This window comes from Lynx rufus, unplaced genomic scaffold, assembly GCF_022079265.1.
Source record: "Lynx rufus isolate CCGP_SWC_20201006 ecotype Redwood Valley unplaced genomic scaffold, mLynRuf1.p SCAF_13, whole genome shotgun sequence".
Taxonomy (NCBI): Eukaryota; Metazoa; Chordata; class Mammalia; order Carnivora; family Felidae; genus Lynx; species Lynx rufus.
In genome coordinates, this window is record NW_025814827.1 from 31,562,262 (window position 1) to 31,586,603 (window position 24,342).

The 24,342-nt window shown below is 45.6% G+C and overlaps 2 protein-coding genes across 8 annotated transcripts in view; one reads left to right on the plus strand and one right to left on the minus strand.

Annotated features, from left to right (window-relative positions):
- CCNDBP1 (cyclin D1 binding protein 1) overlaps nt 1-24,342 on the minus strand; it is a 39,218-nt gene that overhangs the window by 5,180 nt on the left and 9,696 nt on the right. For 2 of the 6 annotated variants that reach the window (XM_047075216.1, XM_047075217.1), the window contains one exon: nt 17,144-18,315. The exons of 1 other annotated variant lie outside the window; for it this stretch is intronic. In XM_047075216.1, the coding sequence (XP_046931172.1) occupies nt 18,159-18,315 (157 nt within the window). In that variant the 3' untranslated portion in view covers nt 17,144-18,158. Of the gene's footprint in view, nt 1-17,143; nt 18,316-21,923; nt 22,589-24,342 lie in introns of those variants that run through there. 3 more of the 6 variants (XM_047075218.1, XM_047075219.1, XR_006961300.1) reach the window with 2 other exon arrangements.
- Nucleotides 1,185-24,120, plus strand: EPB42 (erythrocyte membrane protein band 4.2). Of its 2 annotated transcripts, none has more exons than XM_047075211.1 (13): nt 1,185-1,373; nt 2,735-2,920; nt 3,549-3,782; nt 8,119-8,237; nt 10,052-10,156; nt 10,766-10,943; nt 11,329-11,467; nt 11,757-11,860; nt 12,650-12,892; nt 15,503-15,802; nt 18,717-18,886; nt 21,169-21,302; nt 23,822-24,120. In XM_047075211.1, the coding sequence occupies exons 1-13, from the start codon at nt 1,364-1,366 to the stop codon at nt 23,982-23,984; spliced, it is 2,085 nt and encodes a 694-aa protein (XP_046931167.1). In that variant the 5' UTR covers nt 1,185-1,363; the 3' UTR covers nt 23,985-24,120. The 2 variants fall into 2 exon arrangements, with proteins under 2 accessions (XP_046931167.1, XP_046931166.1); XM_047075210.1 differs by having other exon boundaries at nt 1,186-1,373; nt 2,732-2,920.

A 24,342-nucleotide genomic window follows, 5' to 3' on the forward strand; every position in this document is an offset into this window, starting at 1 on the left:
TATACTATATAAGGAGTTAGAAATGTAGCATAACCAGGCCTACTAGATATTAAAACACATCTTAGATGTTTTAATATGAAACATCTTTATATCTTTAGATCTTTTTAGATTATATTTTATATCTTTTAGAAACTTCCTTTTGAACCTTAGAATCAGCTTTTCCAGTTTCAGAGAAAAAAACTTGTTAAAATTTTTATGGGGACTGCATTAAACTTAAGATTAGCATACTAAATTATCTTTTATAATAATTTTTTAGTAGATTCATGGTTTCCAGGTAAAAACCACTTCATCTTCAAATAATAAAAAATTTACCTCTTCATTTCTTGTGAAGAATCATTTTTTTGGAGGAATAAGAAGGCAGAAGCTTCATTTTTTTTTTAACATAATAAGATTCCTCAAATGGGCAATGGTTCAAAGTTTTAAAAGTATAAAATTGTAAACAGGAGAAAAATCACCTTCCTATTCCATTGTCCAGCTCTCCTCCCCACAGGCAACCAATGCTCTTTGTAGTTTCTTTTATATCCTTCTATAGATATCCCATATGCATGCAGGCCAGTATTCCTGCCCCTGAGCGTGCTAACAGTCTTGGAGAAGCCCCAGCAAAAGCTGGGCTTTAGAAGACCAAAGAGGGCCAAAGAGGAGGTCCTCTCCTGTGTCTTGTCTCCTCAGTGACCAAACAAGTAGAAATAGAAAAAGATATAGGTCTTGAGTCCCAAGATAGTTTTCCATCTTCTCTGCTAGAGTCCCAGATCTGGTAGGCTTGGAAGAGCTGGGGCTCTGACTTCTACTTTTAGGATATTTGTTTTTCACCAACAAATTCTACCTCCTTATCTCCTTCACACAGATGATCTCCTGACATACAGGTTCTCTCTATTACCAAAATAGCCACAAACATCTAGCAACTTGAAGCCCATGATATGTTTAGGGCCTGAAATTTGGAGTTGAATGTGGGCCTTCTGTTTAGAGTCATCTCTTCCATAATCTTCTCTTGTTGTCCAGGTAATATCTCTGAGGGTCTCTTGAAACCACTGAAATGACAGGCTTAGAAGTTTCCTCTTGGCTTCTCTAGCTGGCTGATCTTCCTCCATTCCACCCACTGCTCCAGTTGGGCACAAGAGATAAAATGAAAAAGGGTAACTCCCAGCAGCTGGTCCAAGAGATACTAGTGGGGAGGGAGCAAGAGAAAAGAAATATGTGGGGGCCTCACAGGAGGAGTGGAAGAAAACTATACTATTTACAGATTCTTAAACCAATGAAAATACCTCCATCATTTTCTCTCGGGACAGATTCAGAGAGGAAGCACTGAGCAACAGTTCAAGACAGGCATTTCCTGTGGTCAAGTGGATAAGACCAGCCTGCAGCCATGGAACAGGGTGAGCCAAGCCATCTATCCATGGGGCTTACTTGACTCTCAGTAGCTCCTCCATCATAATGTGTTTTTATTACAATAAGTAGGATGGTGGTAGAGGTGATGGTGGGGGGGGGTGCTATAGTGGGTGGTAGTAGTGGGTGCTGTGGTGGTGGTGGCAGTGGTATGGCTATGGGTGGCAACATGGTAGCTCATTGGTGGTAAATTGTTTGTCATAGTTGTGATGACAATGATGGTGGCTAACATGGGTTAATGTTCCTACCCTTAACATGGATTTATGGCATCACAACATGATTATCCTCTGTAGGTTGTGATACATATGGAAGATAACCCTGGGAAAGCATGAGGGTGTCACAGCCTCAAAGCTAAGTGGGAGAGAGGTGCCTAAGATGGCTCAGTCGGTTAAGGTTCTGACTCTTGGTTTCGGCTCAGATCATGATCTCACTGTTCGTAAGTTTGAGCTCTGCATTGGGCTCTGCGCTAATGGTGCAGAGCCTGCTTAGGATTCTGCTCCCTCTTTCTCTGCCCCTCTCCTGCTCGCTCTCTATCTCTCTCTCTCAAAATAAATATAAAAGTATTTAAAAAAAAAAGCTAAGTGACAGAGAAGGGGAGGTAGGAGTCAGGGAATCCAACTACAAGGGGCAGAGGCCAACATAAAGCAAGGGAACAGGTAGAACTACAGGATGCAGAAAGCTCAGGGGCCTCTGCATGTCTATTAGTATATTTACATGGCTCATTGTCAGATGAGAACTGCCTGACAGACTGTCATAATACTCTCAGGCCCCCTCCTTGGAGAGTTTTTCTGGGCTGCATGGGGCCATGGGTTTGGTGAGCCTTTAGGTGAAAGAGCCAAGTATGATCTCAGGTGAGTTGGTTCTACTGTCTGGGCCTCACTCTTCTCATTTATAAACAAGAGAATCAGCTCAGTGATTTCCAAACCAGCTCTAAAAATTATTTGTGTTTGAAGAAGAAAGGAGTAGGAACAAAATTCTGGGTTTTATTCATTGTTTTTGGATTGGGACCAGAAAAGGAGGTCAACAATGAGAGCAGGCATTGCTCTTTTAATAATAGTAATTGTCCCATTTAATGAGACTTCCTATGTGTCTTACACTGTGCTAAGTGTATTATATATGTATTACTTCATTTAATTTCCCCAACCCTGAAAGAGGGATGATTCCTTAGTCTAAGGAAGAGGAAAATGAGGCTCGGAGTGGTTAAATCACTTGCTTTAGGTGGCACAGTTAGTAGGTAAATTGAGCCAAGGATTTGAACCCCAGTTCATTTATGACTCCAGGGTCTCTGCTTTTGTCTCAACTTATGTTGTCACATTTACCTAGTCTCCATGACTTCTGTTTTCCACAGTAGCCCTGGGGATCAAGAACTGTGACTTCCAGGCAGCAAAGAACAATGAGGAGCACTACACCAAGGCCATCAGTTCCCAGCACCTCTTTGTGAGGAGAGGGAAGCCCTTCACCATCATCCTGCACTTCCAGGCTCCAGTCCACACATTTCTGTCTACTATGAAGAAGGTAGCCCTCATTGCACAAACTGGTAAGTGGGGCAGACCTAGACCTTCTTGGTGGCAGGACTGGGGGGTTCTTCCTCCAGCATCTTCTCAGGGAACAAAGGGGCAAATGAGCCATACTACCCTGAGTCTGAGGAAGTCCTGCCCACCTGGCAGAGCTGTTGTGAGGATGAGATAATGTTCCTAAAAAAATAGTGTTTATTATGATTCAGAAGCTGCTGAGCATCATTATCACTAAGGGGTTCCTTTTGGTTGCAAATATAATGATCAGTTTTGTATAAAACGCTGAATGAATCTAATCTAGGCTTATGATAACATTTAGTTGCTACTGTTTCTTGAATTTGTACTACATGTCAGACATTGGGCCAAGTACTTCACATGCAATATCTCATTAAGGTCTCACATTCACCTTACAAAGAAGGCACACTACTACACACATTTTATGCATTATGAACCTTTTCTAGATGTAGGTTCATGAGCACTGAGAACTTGTGCTCTCCCATCACCCTTTATTGCCTCCCATTACTGGATGGGCTGCTTTCATTCTCACCAAAAACCAATTTTCACCTGTTCCAACTTTGTGATACTTGAGTTTATTACTCTCAGTTGTGACCAAGAGGTCCAAATGACCAGTTCTTCTCTGTGTGACTGCAGGAGAGCAGCCTTCCAAGGCCAAGAAGACCCAAGCCACATTCCCAATTTCCAGTATGGGGGACCGGAAGTGGTGGAGTGCAGTGGTGGAAGACAGAGATGCCCAGTCCTGGAACATCTCTGTGACTACGCCCACAGATGCTATCATTGGCCATTACTCGCTCCTGCTGCAGGTCTTGGGCAAGAAGTCATTTCCCCTGGGCCGGTTCACAGTGCTCTTTAACCCTTGGGCTCGAGGTGAGTTTAGACCCAAACCAGCCTGGGCTGCCCAGGGACTCAAGGCACAGGAGTTGGGGCACAGCTCTGGCAGGGAGTGACAGGCCCAGGCTCCAGTGGGAAGCTCCCTCTAAGGATAGCACCAACACGCAATTACTGTGTTGTCTGCTTCCTGGATGAATGGCCTCTCAGACCCAGGGTCTGTTTTGGTGTCACCCTTGGCAGAAGCAGCCTGGGGCCTCCCACTGAAAGCAAAGTCTTACCTCACCACTAAACCCTGGTGCTGGGTCAGGTTATTTGACCATAGGAGCTGAGATTCACTGAGATGACCCTAGAAGAGCTACTCTTTGTCATGACAGTACAGGGGCTAAGAACGGGAAAGTGGTTCAGGAATGGATACAACCTGAGTGATAGGCTTCTCTGTCTCCTCCCTGGGCTCCCATAGTCTGTCTCCAGAGCAAATCCAGGTTTTGTGGGACCTGAGATTTATATAACTTCGTGGACCCTCTTTAAGAAAAACAATACAGGGGTGTCTGGGTGGCTCAGTCAGCTGGACATCAGACTTTGGGTTAGGTATAATGGATCTAATCTAGGCTTATGATAACATTTAGTTGCTACTATTTATTGAATTTGTACTACATGTCAGATATTGGGACAAGTGCTTCACATGAAATATCTCATTAAAGCATCACATTCACCTTACAAAGAAGGCACACTACTACACACACTCTATGCACTGTGAAACTTTTCTAGATGTAGGTTCATCAGCACTGAGAACTTGTGCTCTCCTATCACATGGTTCATGAGTTCGAGCCCCGTGTCGGGCTCTGCCCTGACAGCTCAGAGCCGGGAGCCTTCCTTGGATTCTGTGTTTCTCTCACTCTCTCTGCCCTTCCCCAACTTGTGCTCTTTCTCTCTCTCTCTCTCTCTCTCTCAAATCTAAATAAACATAAGAAAGAAGGAGGAGGAGGAGGAGGAGAAAGAAGGAAGAAGAAGAAGAAGAAGAAGAAGAAGAAGAAGAAGAAGGAAGAAGAAGAAGAAGAAGAAGAAGAAGAAGAAGAAGAAGAAGAAGAAGGAGAAGGAGAAGTAGTGGAAGAAGAAAGAAGGAGGAGAAGGAGGAGGAGGAGGAGGAGGAGGGGGAGAAGGGACTCCTGGGTGGCTCAGTTGGTTAAGCATCTTACTCTTGATTTCAGCTCAGGTCATGATCTTACAGTTCATGAGTTGGAGCCCTGCATCAGGCTCTGCACTGACAGCACGGAGCCTGCTTGGGACTCTCTCTCCCTCTCTCTCTGCCCCTCCCCTGCTCACTCTCTCTATCTCTCTCTCAAAAATAAATAAATAATTTTTTTTTAAAAAAGAAAAGAAAAGGGGCGCCTGGGTGGCGCAGTCGGTTAAGCGTCCGACTTCAGCCAGGTCACGATCTCGCGGTCCGTGAGTTCGAGCCCCGCGTCGGGCTCTGGGCTGATGGCTCAGAGCCTGGAGCCTGTTTCCGATTCTGTGTCTCCCTCTCTCTCTGCCCCTCCCCCGTTCATGCTCTGTCTCTCTCTGTCCCAAAAATAAATAAACGTTGAAAAAAAAAAAAAAAAAAAAAAAAAAATTAAAAAAAAAAAAGAAAAGAAAAGAAAACTAATACAAAATATCGAATTGCTCAGGCCTAAAGGGGTCTGTGTTAGTGAGGGGCCCAAAGCTTCAGCTTCATCAGCTCCATGGTAAATCTGCCTTGTTTGGTTGTCTCTGCTTCTCTCCATGTGTAAGTTCTGTTCTTACTACAGGATGCTGGGCCCTCTCCACATTGACTTGTCTAAATATATGACTAGAGCAACAAATGGCTAGTGTTCCATAGCTCAGCAGACTAAGGGTGGGCTTTCCTGAGATCAGGTGACCTTCTGCAACCCAACCAGTGGCCACCGCTGGCAAAGCTCAGCCTTGGCTGTTGGGGCTATTTCACCTAAGAAAGATCATCAGACATGGTTGACATGCCCCAAACATGAGGAGGGCATCTCCTCTTCCAACCCCGTCTGAAGGTTGAGTCTGCCTTTACTTTTTAAATCTGCCACCCACCACCTTAATCCTTGCGGCTCCCTGAACGGTTGTTTGGGGAAATGGAAAACATCTTTGATCAGCCTTCCTGTCCTCACTACCCCAGATGACAAGTGAAGAGCCTTTTCTTTTCACAAGTTTCACTGCCAGCCTGAGGGGCCGTCACTATAAGGCAGGGCTGGGAGACAAAAGGAAACAGGGAAGCAGAAGAAATCTTCCCAATTTTCTCCAGCCAGTTCCTGACTCCTTTTCTATGTGGCATCTGACCCCCAGTGGGCTCCCTCTCTCCACTTTTTTGCTAAGCGTTCTCCAATACCCCCTCCTTCAGGTAGTCCTGCCAATCCTCAGTTTAGGTTCTTTCCTGATCCAAGGGGGTGATCAGGTAGAGCAACAGATGAGAACAAATGTCCATTTAGGTGCCCCATCCCCATGTGGGTGAATGTGGAATCAGGGCCCCTTCAGCTGAGGGAGGACCCATGGCCCTCAACATATTGGCAGAAAGACCCTCAAGCAATTTCCTTCCAAATTGAGGCTCCAGTACATCTGTCTCACTGACTCAGATCCCACATCCAGAGCAAGGCCCTGGCAGGCAGAACAAAGACAAAGCAAAGATAGTTCTGAGACAGTGCTCAGTTCAGTGGGAACTCATAGTCTTGACTCCATGCCAGGTTTCTTGCCTCTACACTTGGCTTGTAGGGACCTGCCTAGGGAAGTCCTTTCCATGTGAGTCCAAATGGAGATGTCTGTGTGGGCAGGAGTGAGTTATTGGCTCTGCTTACCTGGGAGGTGATTAAGAAATTTTCAGGTTATCTGGGACTCAGTCTTATCTTAGCATTCTTGGAGATGGGACTCTCCCAGATTCAAAGGGAAATTTTACATGCTAAAATGAAAGTCCTTTTCATAAGCAGGGAATTTTATAAAAGAGGGCTGCACCCCATCAGGGAAGGGGAAGGTGATGTTACCCATGCTCTGATAACGTACCTCCCAGAGCCTTCAGAGTTTGGGACCAAACACCTGTTTGAAGTGATTTCAGAGAGAGTACTCAAGATGGAGGGGCAGAAGTCAAGGGCTCCTTGAGCACATGGTTCTGTGATTTTAGGCCCCAAGTTTTCAGGGCTTCCTGAATTTAATATCCTATTCTTCTGTTTCTTTGAGTACCCTCATCCCAGCAGATGTCTGGGGGAATAGTCTGCAAAGACTTTTCTCTTGTTAGTCCCCAGGAACCAACCTAAGCACCCTATTTCCCCCACTCCCACCCAGCAACAGGTGCAGAGAGAGACACATGGCAAGCAGAGCACGTCCCCCTGCTGCTTCTGGCTTTCTAGAGTATCCTCCTTAAAGACCACCATCCTCCTCATGAACCCCAGCCCAGCCCATTGAGGAAGACAGCAGGAGAGGCTTGAGAGACCATGGGAGTCTTAGACCCACTTGGATGCCACCAGGGTAGAAAGCCAATGCTCTGGCTTCTACTTTATCCAGCTCCACTATTCCCTCTGACCCTGTCTTACCCAATGCTCCTCTTTCTTTCTGCTCACCCCTGTCAACCTATGTTTGTTTTTTTCTGAAGCATCATTTTTAAATTTATTTTCTTTTAAACATTTTATTTATTTATTTTAATGTTTGTTTATTTTAGAGAGAGAGACCACAAGCAGGGGATGGGGCAAGGAGAGACGGGGACAGAGGACCCAAAATGGGCTCTGTGCTGATAGCAGAGAGCCCAATGTGGCGCTTGAACACATGAACTGTGAGATCATGACCCGAGCCGAAGTCAGACGCTTAACCGACTGAGACACCCAGGCGCCCCTAAACATTTTATTGTTGAGTAATCTCTACAACCAACATGGGGCTCAAACTCACAACCCGAGATCCAGAGTTGCATGCTCTACTGACTGAACCAGCCAGGTGCCCCTAAAACACTATTTTTTAAAATTGAACTTGTGAAAGAGACATAATAGGCACACTGGGAAGTTCTCTGAGCTGTTGCCTAATTATCTTAGGCCAAAAGCACTCTGGCTGCACATGTCTTCTGGGAACAAGTAGGCTTTTTAAGGTTGGCTTGTTACTATCTATCTGGCTGACCATGAAGGTCACCTTGGCTGACAAGGGACTCTGACCCCTTTCCCTACTCTGTACCAGAGAAGAGTCTGGGTTGCAGTAGAGTCAGTGGAAAGAGGGAGTTCCTCCTCAGTCTTCATCAGGCCCAGAGCTGAAGGGAAGACCTACAGCCAAACCGGACTGGGCAAGGAGGGCAGAGGCCTGGATATGGAGGGCAGGCCTACCACCCCACAGAACCTCATCCCTGCCTGTTTTTCACCAGAGGATGCTGTGTTCCTGGAGAGAGAGTCTCAACGCACAGAGTATGTGCTGAACCAGAACGGCCTCATCTACTTGGGTACAGCTGACTGCATCCTGGAGGAGCCCTGGGACTTTGGCCAGGTACAGGGACCTCTGGGGAAGACAAGGGCCAGTGATAGCCACATAGCCTTGTTCAGGCCAGACAGAGCTGGCATGTCTAAAAGCCCTTAAGTCATGAGGTCATTTCTTTTCTTGTCTTTTCTTTTTTCTTTTCTTTTCTTTTTTCTTTTCTTTTCTTTTTTCTCTTTTCTTCTCTTTTCTTTCTTTCTTTTATTTTTTTAAGGATTCAGTCCATAAGTTTATTTGCAAACATACCAAGTATGTTGAATTCAAGAGTTTGATCCAGTTTTCAAAGAGACTGCACCTCTTAAAAAGCTCCTTTTCACATCTGTTTAATGGATTAATTAAAACACCTGTATTCCTTAAGCAGTTAGTATCTTACTATAAAAAAAGATGAAGCAAATTCAGATCCCAAGTATATAGTCATTGGGGTACCTGGCTAGCTGAGTCAGTGGAGCACCTGACTCTTGATGCTGGGGTCATGAGTTCAAGCCCCATGTTGAGCATGGAGCCTACTCGAAACAAACAAACAAACAAAAAGTACATAATCCTCATAATTAGTAACAGCCACTTGTTTTCCACTAAAAATGGCAAATTCATCCCTGGGTTCTCTTCATAGTGGCTTTTATGGACCACAGAGGTTGGGAACCTTCAGATGCTCTGTCCCAACATAACGCTGTTGGAAGTTCTGTGAAAGTCACCCAGACCCAAGATGGAAGAAATGGTGGCACCACACCAAGTCCTCCTTTTTCACAACCTTGTTCCCTGGTGTGTCAATGAGTTTGTTTCTTTCGGCAGTTTCAGCCATGTGGTGCCTCTCTTTCCTTAGGGCCATGTCAGACCATCCTCCACAGCTTCCAGAGTTAACTTCCTAAACACCACAGCAAATCAAACCTCTATTAAATCCCCACTGTCTACAGGATAATAACTAAATTCCCTGGCTCGACACATTAAGGCCCTTCATAGCCAGTCCAGTACTTTTCTTTCCTCAAGAGCTAGCCATCCCATGCTCCAGCTTCTAGCCATCCCCTGAACAGACAGGTTGAATATGTCTGGAATACCTTTCCTCCTTTGTCACCCCCAGAAAATTCCTACCCATCTTTTCTTTTTTTTTCAATGTTTATTCATTTGTGAGAGAGACAGAGCATGAGTGGGGGAAGGGCAGAGAGTGAGGGAGACACAGAATCTGAAGAAGGCTCCATGCTCCGAGCTGTCAGCACAGAGCTCTACATGGGGCTCGAACTCATTAACTGTGAGATCATGACCCAAGCTGAAGTCAGACACTTAACCGACTGAGTCACCCAGGCACCCCCCTACCCATCCTTTAACACTGTCTGGATGTTTTTCCCAGGCCCCAAAGGTAAGAGTGACTCTCTCTGCTGTGCCCTCTGCTCTGGGTTGGCATCTCTCCTAGAACCCAACCATGTTGCTGAGATTGTATTTCAAGTGCCTCTGTGTCCCTCCCTACTCCTAAACTGCAGGTTCCTCAAGAGCAAGAGCTGCCTTGGTATCCTCCCCACGTGGGGTAGTACTGGCAGGAGCCATAGGAGCACATTAAATGGAAAACAATAGAAATGAAACAATACAGCCCTGGTTGTCAAGGGCTCACATCCTATTGAGAAACTCAGACAACAGAAGAGGCAAAGGACCAGACTGCCCATACACACAGACCAGGGGGCACAATGGGAGGGAGGGAAAAGCCAGAACTCCCATGGGAGACAAGAAGGCATGGCAGGAAGGAGTGGAACCTGAGTCTGGAAGAAGGATGAGGTGATGGTGGGGGGTGAGTACCCAACCTGGAGGCCGTTTATCATGGTTTTGTGTGCTCCTCACAGTTTGAGGTGGATGTCATCGACCTCAGTCTGCACTTACTGAGCATGGACAAGCAGGTGGAGGAGTGGGGCAACCCTGTGCATGTGGCCCACATTTTGGGCGCCTCGGTGAGTGAGGTGGGAGGGAGAGGAGGCCAGCGTGGGGAGATGAGACGGGAGCTCTCTGCCAGAGCTGCCCATCTTTATAGCCCTGGAAATCTTCAAATCACAAATGGTCCCTTCCTCCCAGGTACTTTGGTGCTTCCCGCTGTTCCTAAATGTCCTTTCAGAGGAGTAATGAGTTTCCCATTTCCTCTTGTGCCTCTGGACTTCCCTCTGAAGAGGTGGAGAGGAATGAGGTCGAGCCGTGAGGAGGTGGAGGTGGAAGCTTGGGATAAGTGGGCCTTGACGCCCCAGGTGCAAACACCCTCAAAGGAACCAGGGCCAGGGCAAGTGAAGGAGCAGTGAAAAGAGCCCCCAGGGAGAGGCAGCGCTCTTGCTCTTCTTGTGATGTGAGGCTTGTTTGCCATGTGGTCTACAAGTCCCTGGCTTCCAGAGGACTTGACAAAGAGGAGAATTCTCCAGGCCCCACCCCTAGAGATTACAACCCAATGGGTAGGGTGAAGCCCACGAATATCCAAGTGATTCTCATGCAGGTGGTCTAAGCCCTCTTTATTCACCCCCTGGAGGCTATTCTGTCTTGGGCCCCATGTATCATCCACACATTTCCACAAACAGCTGCGTGCTTTCATGGAGGAGAGGGTCTTGCCCACCCCACAGACCCACACCATCCAGGAAGCGGCCTTGCTGAACAAGCGCCGGGGCAGTGTGCCCATCCTGCGGCAGTGGCTCACAGGCCAAGGGCGACCTGTGTACGACGGCCAGGCCTGGGTGTTCGCTGCAGTTGCTTGCACAGGTACAGAGCCAGCTTGCCTGCCACACCCCCCTTGGCTACTGTATGGAGCGTCTGCCCTGCCTCTTGGGTTGTCCTGCGGCTTTCTCCCTGAAACTTTCCCTGCCTTTCCCCAGCAGAGCAAGCCCTGGTGCTCTGGTGAATATTCTGTAAGCTTGCCCTGGCTGTACACTCCGCCTGCTGTGTAAATTTTTGCATCTCATTTCTCAGCCTTTATGCATCCTGTGCTGTGTCAGTGCTAACTTCCTGGTGCCTGTGTCCCTCCTCTTTCCACGATGTCAGGTGGCATTTAAGACAGTGTCTGCCCAGAGGAGACACTGAAAACACTAGCTATATACATACCCAGGCCTCTCTGGCTCCCCCTGACTCTCTGGCCCCTTCCACGCAGTGCTGCGGTGCCTGGGAATCCCTGCTCGCGTCGTTACCACATTCGCCTCAGCCCAGGGAACTGGCGGACGCTTGTTCGTAGATGAGTACTACAATGAGGAGGGCCTTCAGAATGGAGAAGGCCAAAGAGGCAGAATCTGGTGAGAAGCCCAAAGAGGATGAAGTCTTAGACATGGAAGGACTCCAAACCCACATGGTATAAGCCCCCCACACCCTGAGTGACCCTCGCATTGAGAGGAGGCCCTCAAGACTGTTATACCTGGGACATGAATGGTCAGTGGTGCCATGCACCACCCCCCCCTTCCTGGGAGCATGGCAGCCACTTTTACAGTGTCCTATGACAATAATGACTCTGTGATTTCTAGAATGTCTTCAGCTTTTCAGAACTACTTTTGTCCCCACTTGAATTATTCACTTTGATGCCTTCAGGATCTTCCAGACTTCCACAGAATGCTGGATGACCCGGCCTGCTTTGCCCCAAGGTTATGATGGATGGCAGATTCTGCACCCAAATGCTCACAGTGGAGGTGGAGGTAAAGCCTGGGGGTAGGCCCCCGTACCATCCTAGGCTGCACAAGCTGAAGGAGTCCGTGGGAGAGGAAATATGAGCAGCAGGAGGTCCCAAGAGGGTCTGCATCCCCTAAAACTGGATGAGTTTTAGGAAGGAATGATAGTGGCCAGCAGAATGCTGACCTGAAGCCAGTAGGCTGAAAGGAACAAAGGTGTTAGCTATTTAGGCCCGAGGCTGTGGGGAGACTAGCCCTACCTCAGAACAACTGGCAAGGAAGGAGAATCCCAATGAAGGGTAGAGGGTCTTAAGATAACTGGTAGATGTGCTGGGTTAGGGGCTTGTAGGTGAGATTTCTGAGGTTCTGGATATGGGTAAAGAGGGTATCAGGATAGGCTCAAGCTCAGAGAAGAAATCTTCAAGAGCCATAAAAGGATCACTCTTCCTTGCTCAGCAGCAGAATAGTAATAGAGCCTGGCACATAATAAGTGCTCAATAAAAGTGAACTATTCCTAACTATAGCCATAGTCGAGCTGGCTAAGCAACTCCTGTGTACTATGGTCCTCTGAGGTTCTACCTGTCCAGTTTCTGAGAGGGCTCCTGCCACAGACCAGGACCAAAAAGGATTGTCACTACATAGTTGTGAATTTCACCTCTGCAATGCCCTTTCATAAACTCTGCCTAGTGCCTACCTCTGACCTTGATCTCGGGGAAGGGAAAATAGGACACAGGATCGGGACTAAGGTTATGCAGCTCTGGCTCAGGAGAGGTCTAGGTATGGTTCCTCTTGCTCACTGGCCTTTTCCTCCCTCAGTCCTCGAGTCCTGTGATCTGGTTCCTGTCAGAGCAGTCAAGGAGGGGATACTAGGACTGACGCCTGCAGTATCAGACCTTTTTGCTTCAGTAAATGCCTCGTGCGTGGTCTGGAAGTGTTGTGAGGATGACACACTGGAGCTAACCAACTCCAACACTAAGTATGTTGGCAACAACATCAGCACCAAGAGTGTGGGCAGTGACCGCTGTGAGGACATCACTCAGAACTACAAGTATCCTGAAGGTATTGGGCAGGGTTTCTCAGCACCTGAAATGCCAACAGAGGGGAAGGGATGGCCAGAAAGATATAGGCCAGAGAGAGTCACAGTCTTCTCCATATCCCATAAAATGCATTTTTTAACCCCATTTGATACTCTTGACATTATGGGCCGGATAACTCTTTGTTGTGGGTGGCTGTGCATCATAGGATGCTTATCAGCATTCACTAGATGCCAGCACCCCACCACCATGGGCAGTGACAACCAAAAAGTTCTCTATGTGCTTCTAAATGTCCTCCAGGGGACAAAATAAAACAACACATTTAATACCAAGTCCAGCTGCCAGAAGATGTTCTCCCTCTCTTCTTCTCACCCTCTCTTTCAGTATCCCAAATCTGTTCTGTCCTCCATATTGGTTAATGGCACCACCATCACCTATCTGTCCAAACAAGAAGGCTTGTACCCTCCTCAACTCTTCCTCCTTCATCACCCCACATTACTCTCACATCCATCTCCTCATCTCCTTCCCCATTGCCTATAGATAATTCAGGCCTCAACATCTCTTGTCTGTAGCATTGTAACAGCCTCCTAACTGGACCCCTGGCATCCAGTCTCTCCATTATTGTTCCCTTTCCAATTTACAGTTTCTAGAATGAGCTTTCTAAAACACAAAATAATTATGTTACTCCCCTGCTCTAGAATATTCCATGGTCCCCACTGCCCTTGGAATAAGTCAACTCCTTCACTTAGGAAGATCTGAGTCCCTACAGACCTGTCCTCAGAGACAGTAAGACTTGTCCAAAAGCTTGCTCTCCCACCATTCAAGGAACAAATGCATAGCACTTGAAGAACTTGGTCTTTGAATGAGTTGGACAAGACATGCTGTATCTAGAGTGGATCTGCCCAACAAAGACCTTTTTTGTTTTTTTTAAAGTTTATTTATTTATTTTGAGAGGGAGCAGGGGAGGGGCAGAGTGAGAGGGAGAGAAAGAATCCCAAGCAGGCTCCTCGCTGTCAGTGCTGAGCCTGATGTGGGGCTTGATCCCACAAACTGCAAGATCATGACCTTAGCTGAAATCAAGAATTGGACATCAGCCAACTGAGCCACCCAGGTGCTGCACACCTTTTTATTTTAAGCTTTTATTGAAATTCCAGCTAGTTAACAGTGTAATATTAGTTTCAAGTGTAGTGATTCAACACTTCCATACATCACCAGTGCTCATGATGACAAGTGCACTCCTTAACCCTCATCACCCATCCCCCCCCACCCACCTTCCCTCTGATAACCGTTAGTTTGTTCTCTATAGTTATGAGTCTCTTTCTTGATTTGCCTCTTTCTTTTTATCCCCCTTTGCTCATTTGTTTTTTTAAATCCCACATGAGTGAAATCATATGGTATTTGTCTTTCTCTGGCAAGATTTCATTCTTTTTATGGCTGAGTAATATTCCATTGTGTGTGTGTGTGTGTGTATATCTTGTCTGTACAAGAGATGTATACATATATACATACACGTGTACAGACAAGATATATATATATATATACACACATCTTTTTTTATGCCAAATGTCATCAGTTGATGGATACTTAGGCTGCTTCCATACTTTGACTATTGTAGATAATGCTGCTATAAACATCGGGGTGCATATATTCCTTTGAATTAGTATTTTTGTCTTCCTTGGGTAAATACCTACTTGCAATTGCTGGATTGCAGGGTAGTTCTATTTTTAACTTTTTGAGGACACTGCATACTGTTTTCCAGAGTGGCTGCACCAGTTTGCATTCCAACATTGCAAGAGGGTTCTCCACATCCTCACTAACACCGGTGATTTCTTATGTTGTTGATTTTAGCCATTCTGACATGTGTGAAGTGATACCTCATTGTAGTTTTGATTTGCATTTCCTTGACGATAAGCGATGTAGAGCATCTTGTCATGTGACTGTCAGTCATCTGTATGTCTTCTTTGGAGAAATGTCCATTCATGTCTTCTGCCCATTTTTAAATTGGATTATTCATTTTTTGTGTGTTCAGTTTTATAAGTTCTTTATTTGGAGTGTTAACCCTTTATTGGATATGTCATTTGCAAATATTCTCTCCCATTCTGTAGGTTGCCTTTTAGTTTTGCTGTCTGTTTCCTTCACTGTGCAGCTTTTTATTTTGATGTAGTCCCAAAAGTTTATTTTTGCTTTTCTCTTGCCTCAGGAGGCATATCTTTTTTAATTGTTTATTTAGTTATTTATTTTGAGAAAGAGGTGGGAGGCAGAGAGAGAATCCCAAGCAGGCTCCGTGCTGTCAGCCCAGACCCTGACACAGGGCTGAATCTCACAAACTGTGAGATCATGATCTGAACCAAAATCAAGAGGTAGATGCTTAACCAACCAAGCCACCCATGCACCCCTCAGGAGACATATGTAGAAAGAAGTTACAGCCTGTGTTTTCAGATTTTTATGGTTTTGGTCTCATGTTCGGACTTTTTTTTTTTTTTTTTTGAGCTAAATGTGGTCTTAGAGGGTTGCAAAGCTCTTATGACTTTGGGATTTGAGTAACATTGGGTAAATGAATCTTAATCCTGGACTTTTATTAGAAGAGTCTATACCCTCTGGATAAGAGGCCTGTTTTATTTCCTCCATTCTTCAGGATCTTTTCAAGAAAAAGAAGTGCTGGAAAGAGTCCAGAAAGAGAGAATGGAACATGAAAAGGACAGTGGCATCCATCCTCCCAGGCTCAAGACTGCTGAGCCTCTATACCTGTTCTTGGAAGCACCCAGCTCCCTATGCCTGGGAGGGAATGCCCAGTTCTCAGTGATGCTGGTTAACCCCACTGATGAGGAGAAGGCTGTGGAGCTGGCAATTGGGGTGCAGGCAATGTACTACAATGGCACCCTTGCTGCCAAGCTCTGGAAGAACAAGCTGTTCCTCACGCTTGGTGCCAACATGGGTAATTCTAAGGCCTTGCCAGACCTCCTCAACCCCCAGCTCCTACCCTGGGTAGGCAACAGCCATGGGGCACACCCGAAGTTCTGAAGAGGTGGCTTCTAGCCCCTGGTGTGCCCTCTGTCTGTCATTCAACACATATTTATTGAGCTTCACATAGAAAAAAGCACTCACAATTCCAACTGCAGTCAGATAAGTAAACAGACCATGACTGCAGTATAAGAAGTATTTGATGATGTAAACAGAGTACAATGGCAGGGGATCATGTCACCCAGGTTGGAGCAGGCTGCTCCCAGATACATCAGACTACACCGAGTCTGAAAGGATGAGTAGGAAGGGCAGCGACAGGCAGAAAAGTGAGTCACGAGTATTCAAGGCAGAAGGAACAACATGTACACAGGTTCTCCCTCCTCCCCCAAATTCCTACTTAATTGGTCTGGGATGGGGTCCAGGCAATGGTACTTTTTAAAAGCTCCCTATGTTACCCTGGACTAGAGTAGTTGTTCTTAAACCTTGCTGCATATCTGAATCACCCAGGAAAATTGGATGCTCAGCCTGAACCCCAGACCAATTAAATCAGAAACCCCATGGTTTGACCCAAACATCAAAAACTGTTTAAATTCTTTGGGTGATTCCAATGGGCAGGCAAGAGACAATCAGTGGACTACAGCTTGTCTACATTATTGCAACAGTCTCCTAACCAGCCCACACAGCCCCCAGTTTCTCCACCATGTTTCCTTTTTGTGGGGTGCAGGGACTTGGATCATGCAGGGACTTGTATATCATGCCAAGGAGTTTGAATTTTGTTCTCTAGGTAGTGGGGAGCTAGGAAAAATTGAACTAGAGGAGCAAATGTGATCAGAAATTCATTTTGGCAGAATGGAATGCAAGGGGTCATATTAGAATACTGGTTCTGAATCTTGGCTACATGTTGAATCACCTGGGGAACTTAAAAAAATTTTTTTTAATGTTTATTTATTTTTGAGAGAGAGAGAGACAGAGTGCAAGCGGGGGGGGGGGGGCGGGCAGAGAGAGGGAAACACAGAATTGGAAGCAGGCTCCAGCTCCCAGCTGTCAGCACAGAGCCCGACGTGGGGCTCAAACTCACGAACCATGAGATCATGACATGAGCCTAAGTTGGCCACTTAACCAACTGAGCCACCCAGGCACCCCTTACCTGGGGAACTTTAAAAATATTGCTGCCTGGGCCTCACCACCAGAGTCCGATATAATTGATTTGGTGTGCAGCTTGGCATTGGGATCATTTTATAAAGCTCTCTATATGACTCTAATGTTCATGTAATGTTGAGAAACACTGGATCAGAGGTTGGAAAGTTTTGTAATAACCAAGTCAAGGAATGAAGGAGAAACCAGAGTAGCAGCACTTCAAATGAAGACATATTAAGGAGGTGGGATAGATCTGGACTTGTGAATATGTATGGGGGGGGAGGTGGTTAGAGGGTTGCTTTCAGTTTGGATGAACCCCTAGAATAGGGAAAATGAGGAAGAATAAGTATGGACCCATTGGGTTCGAAAGCCCATGAGACATCCAGAGATGGCCAGGAGACAGCTGGAAACCTAAACCTGGCATGCAAAATAAAGGCCTTGGTTTGAGACCAGATGAGGAATCCCAGCACAGAGGGGGCTGCCAAGTCAGGGCATCGATGAGCTCATGGGGGTAGAAGAAGGGGTGTGAGAAGAGAAGAGGGTGAAGGCAGGCAGCACCAGCATGTAGGGGGAAGGCAGGGAAGGAGCAGAAGGTGAATGGAGAAGTCAAAGACAGGAGGACCACCCAGCAGGGTCAGGAGAGTAGCCACAAAATGTCAAGACTGAAAAGTAGACACTGAGGGAGTGGTCTTACTGAGAAGTGATGACAAAGGACAGCATCCTAGGGGTTAAACTGATTGAGAGTTGAGAAAGCAAGACACAGTGTGCCAGTCCTTCCTGGAAGAACAGGCAGAAAAAGGAAACAGGATGAGTGGTTGTCAGCCAGGGACACTGGGTAGAGAGAGGGTGGGTTTTTTTGTTTGTTTGTTTAAGATGAGAGAGCAGAATCTGCTTTCGTGCTGAGGAAAATAATCAACAGAGAGGGAAAGACTGAAGCCCCAGGAAAGATGGGTTAAAATTGATGGTGCGACCCTTGGGGAAATGAGGGACAACTAGAATAACTGTAGCTTACATTGGCAAACATAGGGTTAAGTGTACATTATGCATTATATGATTTATCCTCACAACAACCTTAAGAGGTAGCAACCACTGGTATCCCCACTTTACAGATGAGGAGACAAAGATAGAGAGCTTAAATAATTTGCCCAAAGTTACACAGCAGGCAATAGTGGGGTCAGGATGGGACACAGACCTCAAAAGTGGAGGTTCAACTTGGGGAGGGCGGACACTTCATCTTCCGGGTGGCAGCAGGGGTAGAGGTCTATGTCTACAGGGTTGGGAATGGGAACACGAGCTTGAGAAGATTCCTCAAGGATGAAGGATGGCTTCATTTTCTCTGCAAAAGGGAAACTGAAGAAACAGAATGAGGAACTAAGTAAGCATATATTTAGCAACGGCTGTGTGGTAGCATCTGAGATAAGCACTCAGTATCTCATTTAACACAAGCTATCCCACCAGGTAGGCATTCTTATCAGACAAGGCAACTGAGGCCAGAGAGCTTAACTCATTCTAGTTTACAGGAACCTTCCACAACCCCACTGAGGAGGTCTGCCAAGAGCGCTGGTGGAGGCAGTGATGGTGGTGGGAGTGGGGTCTTGAGTGAGTTCTAAGTTTGAAATTGCTGTGAGAAATGGGGCATCTTGCTGGCTTCAGTGAGATACTGACTCCTTTGCATTGTGTGTAACTATTCCTTCTTTCCAGAGCACACGCACTCATTCCTTTGCACTGACTCTGCTTGTCGTATGTTTCAGTTTATGAAACCACCACCAACAGCCTGTCCTTCTCCTGTTTTGAGCAAAGCCCACCAGAGAACAGTTTCCTCAGACTCACCGCCATAGCCACGGCAACGCAATCTGAGTCCAGCCTCAGCTGCTTTGCTCAGGAAGACATTGCCATTTGTAGACCACGCCTAGTCATTGAGGTAGGCACCAGTCTTTCCCCGAATTGCTATCCTTTGCTCTGTTTCAGAAGGAATCAAAGCCCCTCAAGCTTCAGGGCAAATGACTGTGCTGTAGGATTACCCGAAAAGGCTAGGTTGACAGATCTCTCTTAAAAGAGATGGTTTTTTACATATGCTATTAAGGTTTACATCTTCCAACTCTTTTTGGTTGAAGATTGTTTTTTTTTTTAACAGGGTCAATCATGGTCTTCATTTTTTTTTGCCTTTTTTTTTTTTAATTTTTTTTTTCAACGTTTATTTATTTTTGGGACAGAGAGAGACAGAGCATGAACGGGGGAGGGGCAGAGAGAGAAGGAGACACAGAATCTGAAACAGGCTCCAGGCTCTGAGCCATCAGCCCAGAGCCTGACGCGGGGCTCGAACTCACAGACCGCGAGATCGTGACCTGGCTGAAGTCGGACGCTTAACCGACTGCGCCACCCAGGCGCCCCTGTCTTTTTTTTTTTTTTTTTTTAATTTACATCCAAATTAGTTAGCATATAGTGCAAGTGATTTCAGGAGTAGATTCCTTAGTGCCCCTTAACCATTTTAGCCCATCCCCCCTCTCACAACACCTCCAGTAACCCTCTGTTTGATCTCTATATCTAGAGTTTCTTATGTTTTGTCCCCCTCCCTGTTTTTATATTTTGTTTTCCTTCCCTTATGTTCATCTGTTTTATCTCTTAAAGTCCTTATGAGTGAATTCATACGATTTTTGTCTTTCTCTAATTTCACTTAGCATAACACCCTCCAGTTCCATCCATGTAGTTGCAAATGGCAAGATTTCATTCTTTTTGATCACCAAGTAATACTCTATTGTATATATAGACACCACATTTTCTTTATCCATTCATCCATCGATGGACATTTGGACTCTTTCCATACTTAGGCTATTGTTGATAGTGCTGCTATAAACATGGGGCTGCAGGTGTCCCTTCGAAACAGCACACCTGTATCCTGTGGATAAATGCCTAGTAGTGCAATTGCTGGGTTGTAGGGTAGTTCTATTTTTAGCTTTCTGAGGAACCTCCATACTGTTTTCCAGAGTGGCTACACCAGCTTGCATTCCCAGGTTAAAGATTTTTATGAGGATCTCCCCAGTTGCTGCCTTCATAGTTAGAAGGATAATACCAGCCTATGTTTATTTAGTGCTTTATACATAGGCCAATGTATTTTCAACTTCTTTTAATACAAAATCCCTGTGAGGTGGAACTATTCCCATTATTCAGATAAGGAAACAGTCCTAGAGAGTATCATGCCCATGATCATAAAAATGGGATGTTTCAAAGGCTTATGGCTTTTGATCTAATAATCCTCTTTCCATGTCTACCCTGGCCAATATGAATGCAATCTGGTCCCAGCCCTCAAGGAGGTTATATTATAATTAAGTAAAGGAGACATAATGTTTGGTCTTTTATGTAAGTGCTTAAATAGAGGTACAAAGTCACTACGGGATAAGTGAAGTAAGGGGATTAATTCCAGCTGGTTTGAGGAAGACTTAATGGAAAGAGGTGGCATTTATGCTGGGCCTTGAAAAATAGGTAAGCTTCAGTGCAGAGGTGGAGGAAGGCCACTACAGGCAGAAGACTCAACACAGAGGCCCAAAAGAAGGGAGCCTGAGGGGTGTGCTGGGATGGGAAAGTGCCCAGGGTGGCTGGGATGTCGTTCGGTTGAGGGAAGAACAGGTGAGGCTGGCGAAGGAGATTGGGGTCAGGCCATGAAGGGCTCTGAATGCCAACCAAAGATGAATTCTGAAGACAATGGGAAACCCCTCACCTTTTTTTCTTTACAATAATTTTTTTTAATGTTTATTTATTTTTGAGACAGAGAGATGGTGGGGGGGGCAAGGTAGGGGCAGAGAGGGAGACACAGAATCTGAAGCAGGCTCCAGGCTCTGAGCCATCAGCACGGAGCCTGACATGGGGCTGGAACTCATGAACTGTGAGATCATGATCTGAGCCAAAGTCGGACGCTCAACCTACTGAGCCCTCCAGGTGCTCCTACCCCTCACCTTTCTAAGCGGAGGAGAGGCACCATCAGAGATGGCTACTCATGAATCAAGGGTAAGAATAAATGCACGAAGACCAGATAGAGGGGTAAAGAAGTCAGCTGTGGAGTTTGGGAAAGAAGTTTGGAGTTTGGAGTCCGGAAGGCAGAGGCAGAAGAGTAACTGAAGAGAGTATAGGGAGGATGCCTAGGAGGGGAAGCAGTAACTGTGCCTCTGTGCTCTTGACATCTGCTTCAGGCTTTGCCTCTTCCCACAGATGCCAGAAACAACAGAGCAATATCAACTTCTTAAGGCTTCAGTCAGCGTCCATAACTTCCTAGATGTTCCCATGCAGGACTGTGTGATCTCCATTTTCGGAAGGGGGCTCATTTACAGAGAGAAGAGATACAGGTAAGAGACTACAAGCTTCTCATCCCGCTAAAACACCTCAACTAGTCAGAAAGACAGGGACCCAAAATTAATGACTGCCTTTTTGCCGTGTCCATCGAGACAGAGGAAATACCTCCGCAAGTTGAACTAAAAGAATTAGGGCCTCTCTCATCCTGGGAGACAGGAGTGAGGGAGGCTATGTGCCCCTTGGGCACCCACATGACCCTGATCGCTGCTCTGCAGGCAGGGAGGTTAGGCCTGAGTACTAGAGACTATCACAGGGAGGGTAGGCTGCCTCTTGGTGCAGCCAGTGAACTGCATTCTACTAATGACGATCATAATACAAAATTTTGTTTAAATATTCCTTTTTATTCCTGTTCCCACCAGCCCCTTTTGCATTCTTTTGTGTGTGTATCCTTTCATCAGAATGTGTAAAAAGTGTGCTATAAGACTGTATTTTTTTATTTTTAATCTTTATTTATTTTTGAGAGAGAGAGAGCACAGGCAGGGGAGGAACAGAAAGAGAGGAAGACACAGAATCTGAAGCAGGCAGGCTCCAGGCTCTGAGCTGTCAGCACAGAGCCTGACACAGGACTCAAACCCACGAACTGTGAGATCATGACCTGAGCCAAAGTCAGATGCTTAACTGACTGAGCCACCCAGGCGCCCCTATAAGACTGTATTTTTAACTTATGTACATTATATCTAATCTTACTTTTCACTCAGAACTGTTTCTGAGATTCATCTGCATATGTTGCATCCACTGCTTCTGCAACATAATGCTTCACTGTGTATATCCCAGACTTCCTACCACTCTCTGCTCCACAGTGATAGGCACCCAGAGTGCCACCAACTCCCGAACACCACAAATACTATTGCAATGAACATCCTCGTGCATCTTCTTATTGCTAGGTCACAGAATATGACCTGGTTTGACTGGGTACTATCAGATTTGTTTGCAGAATGACTGCAGAAGTCCACACTCCCTCCAGCAGTACATGAGTTTCTGAATTCCTACCATTCCTCCACTCTTGGCAACACCCTGCTTTCTCTTCTCTTCTGGGCTAATAGAAAGAAGGTAATATCTCTATCACCTCATTGTTTTAATTTGCAACTCTTCATATATTTATTAGCTTTTTCTGTTTCCTCCTCTGTAAAAGGTGTGTTCTCTTTGCCCACTTTTCTTTTGTGTTCCAGCTTTTTCTCCTTGTTGATTTGTAGGAGTTCTCTACATTAGTCCCTTGTTGGTTTCAGTATGTTGCATGAATCTTCTTTCATTACCTCTTCTCTCACTGTGTCACTGTATCCTTTGTTGAAAACACAGTATACAATTTAGAGTTCACGAAACTTACTCCTACCATCCCTGAAACTGCTGACAGTTGTTTGGTTATTGAGCGTGTGCCTCAGCCTTATGAAAACTCAATGAATCACTCTTGCCAATAAGTTGAGAGGAGGGACTGCCAACATTCAACTACATTTTTGTGGTATCCCTGATCAACTGTGGACAAAGCTCCTCACAGGGCATCTGCACTATGCCCTTAGTCACTGTAAGAAGGTCCACAGGAAGGCCAGGAGGTTCTTGATAGGGCTCCAAAGACCACCTGTTGTCATACTGACATCTTCTGTATATGTCCACTGTATTCTCACAGCACTTAGCAACACAAGGGTTCCAAAACCAAAGTTTTCCCAAACATACCCGGGTAATACCAAGAGTGGGACCAGACTGAAGTCACAGGTGATAAAAGAAATAACAGATGCGGCTTGGAAGCCCTTAGAATAGGATGTTTCTCTTCTCAACCATGCAATTGTTCACCATAGGGAGGCTACTGTCTCGTATTCCCTTAAAACCTCCTCCGTTCGTTCGTTCGTTCGTTCCTTCCCTCCTTTCTTTCCTTTCTTTTTCTTGACATTTATTGTCAGATTGGTTTCCATACAACACCCAGTGCTCATCCCAAAAGGTGCCCTCCTCAATACCCATCACCCACCGTCCCCTCCCTCCCACCCCCCATCAACCCTCAGTTTGTTCTCAGTTTTTAAGAGTCTCTTATGCTTTGGCTCTCTCCCACTCTAACCTCTTTTTTTTTTCCTTCCCCTCCCCATGGGTTTCTGTTAAGTTTCTCAGGATCCACATAAGAGTGAAAACACATGGTATCTGTCTTTCTCTGTATGGCTTATTTCACTTAGCATCACACTCTCCAGTTCCATCCACGTTGCTATAAAGGGCCAGATTTCATTCTTTCTCATTGCCACGTAGTACTCCATTGTGTATATAAACCACAATTTCTTTACCCATTCATCAGTTCATGGACATTTAGGCTCTTTCCATAATTTGGCTATTGTTGAGAGTGCTGCTATAAACATTGGGGTACAAGTGCCCCTATGCATCAGTGCTCCTGTATCCCTTGAAAACCTCTTCTGTTTCAACAGCAGGTACTTAAATGTTTATTTCTTCACAGTTCACCTCTTTAAGTAGGGAAAGAGTCACAGGGGCCAGCAAAGCAATGGGAAAGAACTATCACCTGCCTTTTCCTTTATTTCAGATTAGCTTCAGTGTGGCCCAGAAAGACCTTATACACCCAATTCCAGTTCACACCGACACAGGTGGGGCCCCAGAGGCTCACTGTGGAAATGGACTGTGATATGTTCCAGAACCAAACCAACTACAGAAATATCACTGTGAAAGCCCCTGAACTTCCCGCTTAAACTTCCATTAAGTATCCCATGATTAAAGTCTGATGCTGATAACATGAACTTGGCCCACTGGAGAAATATGAAAACTATTAACTATATAGAGAATAAGTACTGGAAGAAAAAATAAAAGAATTGGACTCCTTTTGTACAAAGTTGTAATTTTTTTTTGTTTATATTGTTTCGTTGCTTTGACACTCTCAGTGTGATTTTAGTTCCTTCTGTTCACAACTCTTATTAAACTTATAGAATGGCACTTCATAAAAGTAAATTAAAACTCATTTGACATAAGGAATTTCAACCCAAGTACACACTCATGGCTCAGAAGAATGCCTGCTGTTGCTGATTATACCTAAAAAGACTGCGGGGACAT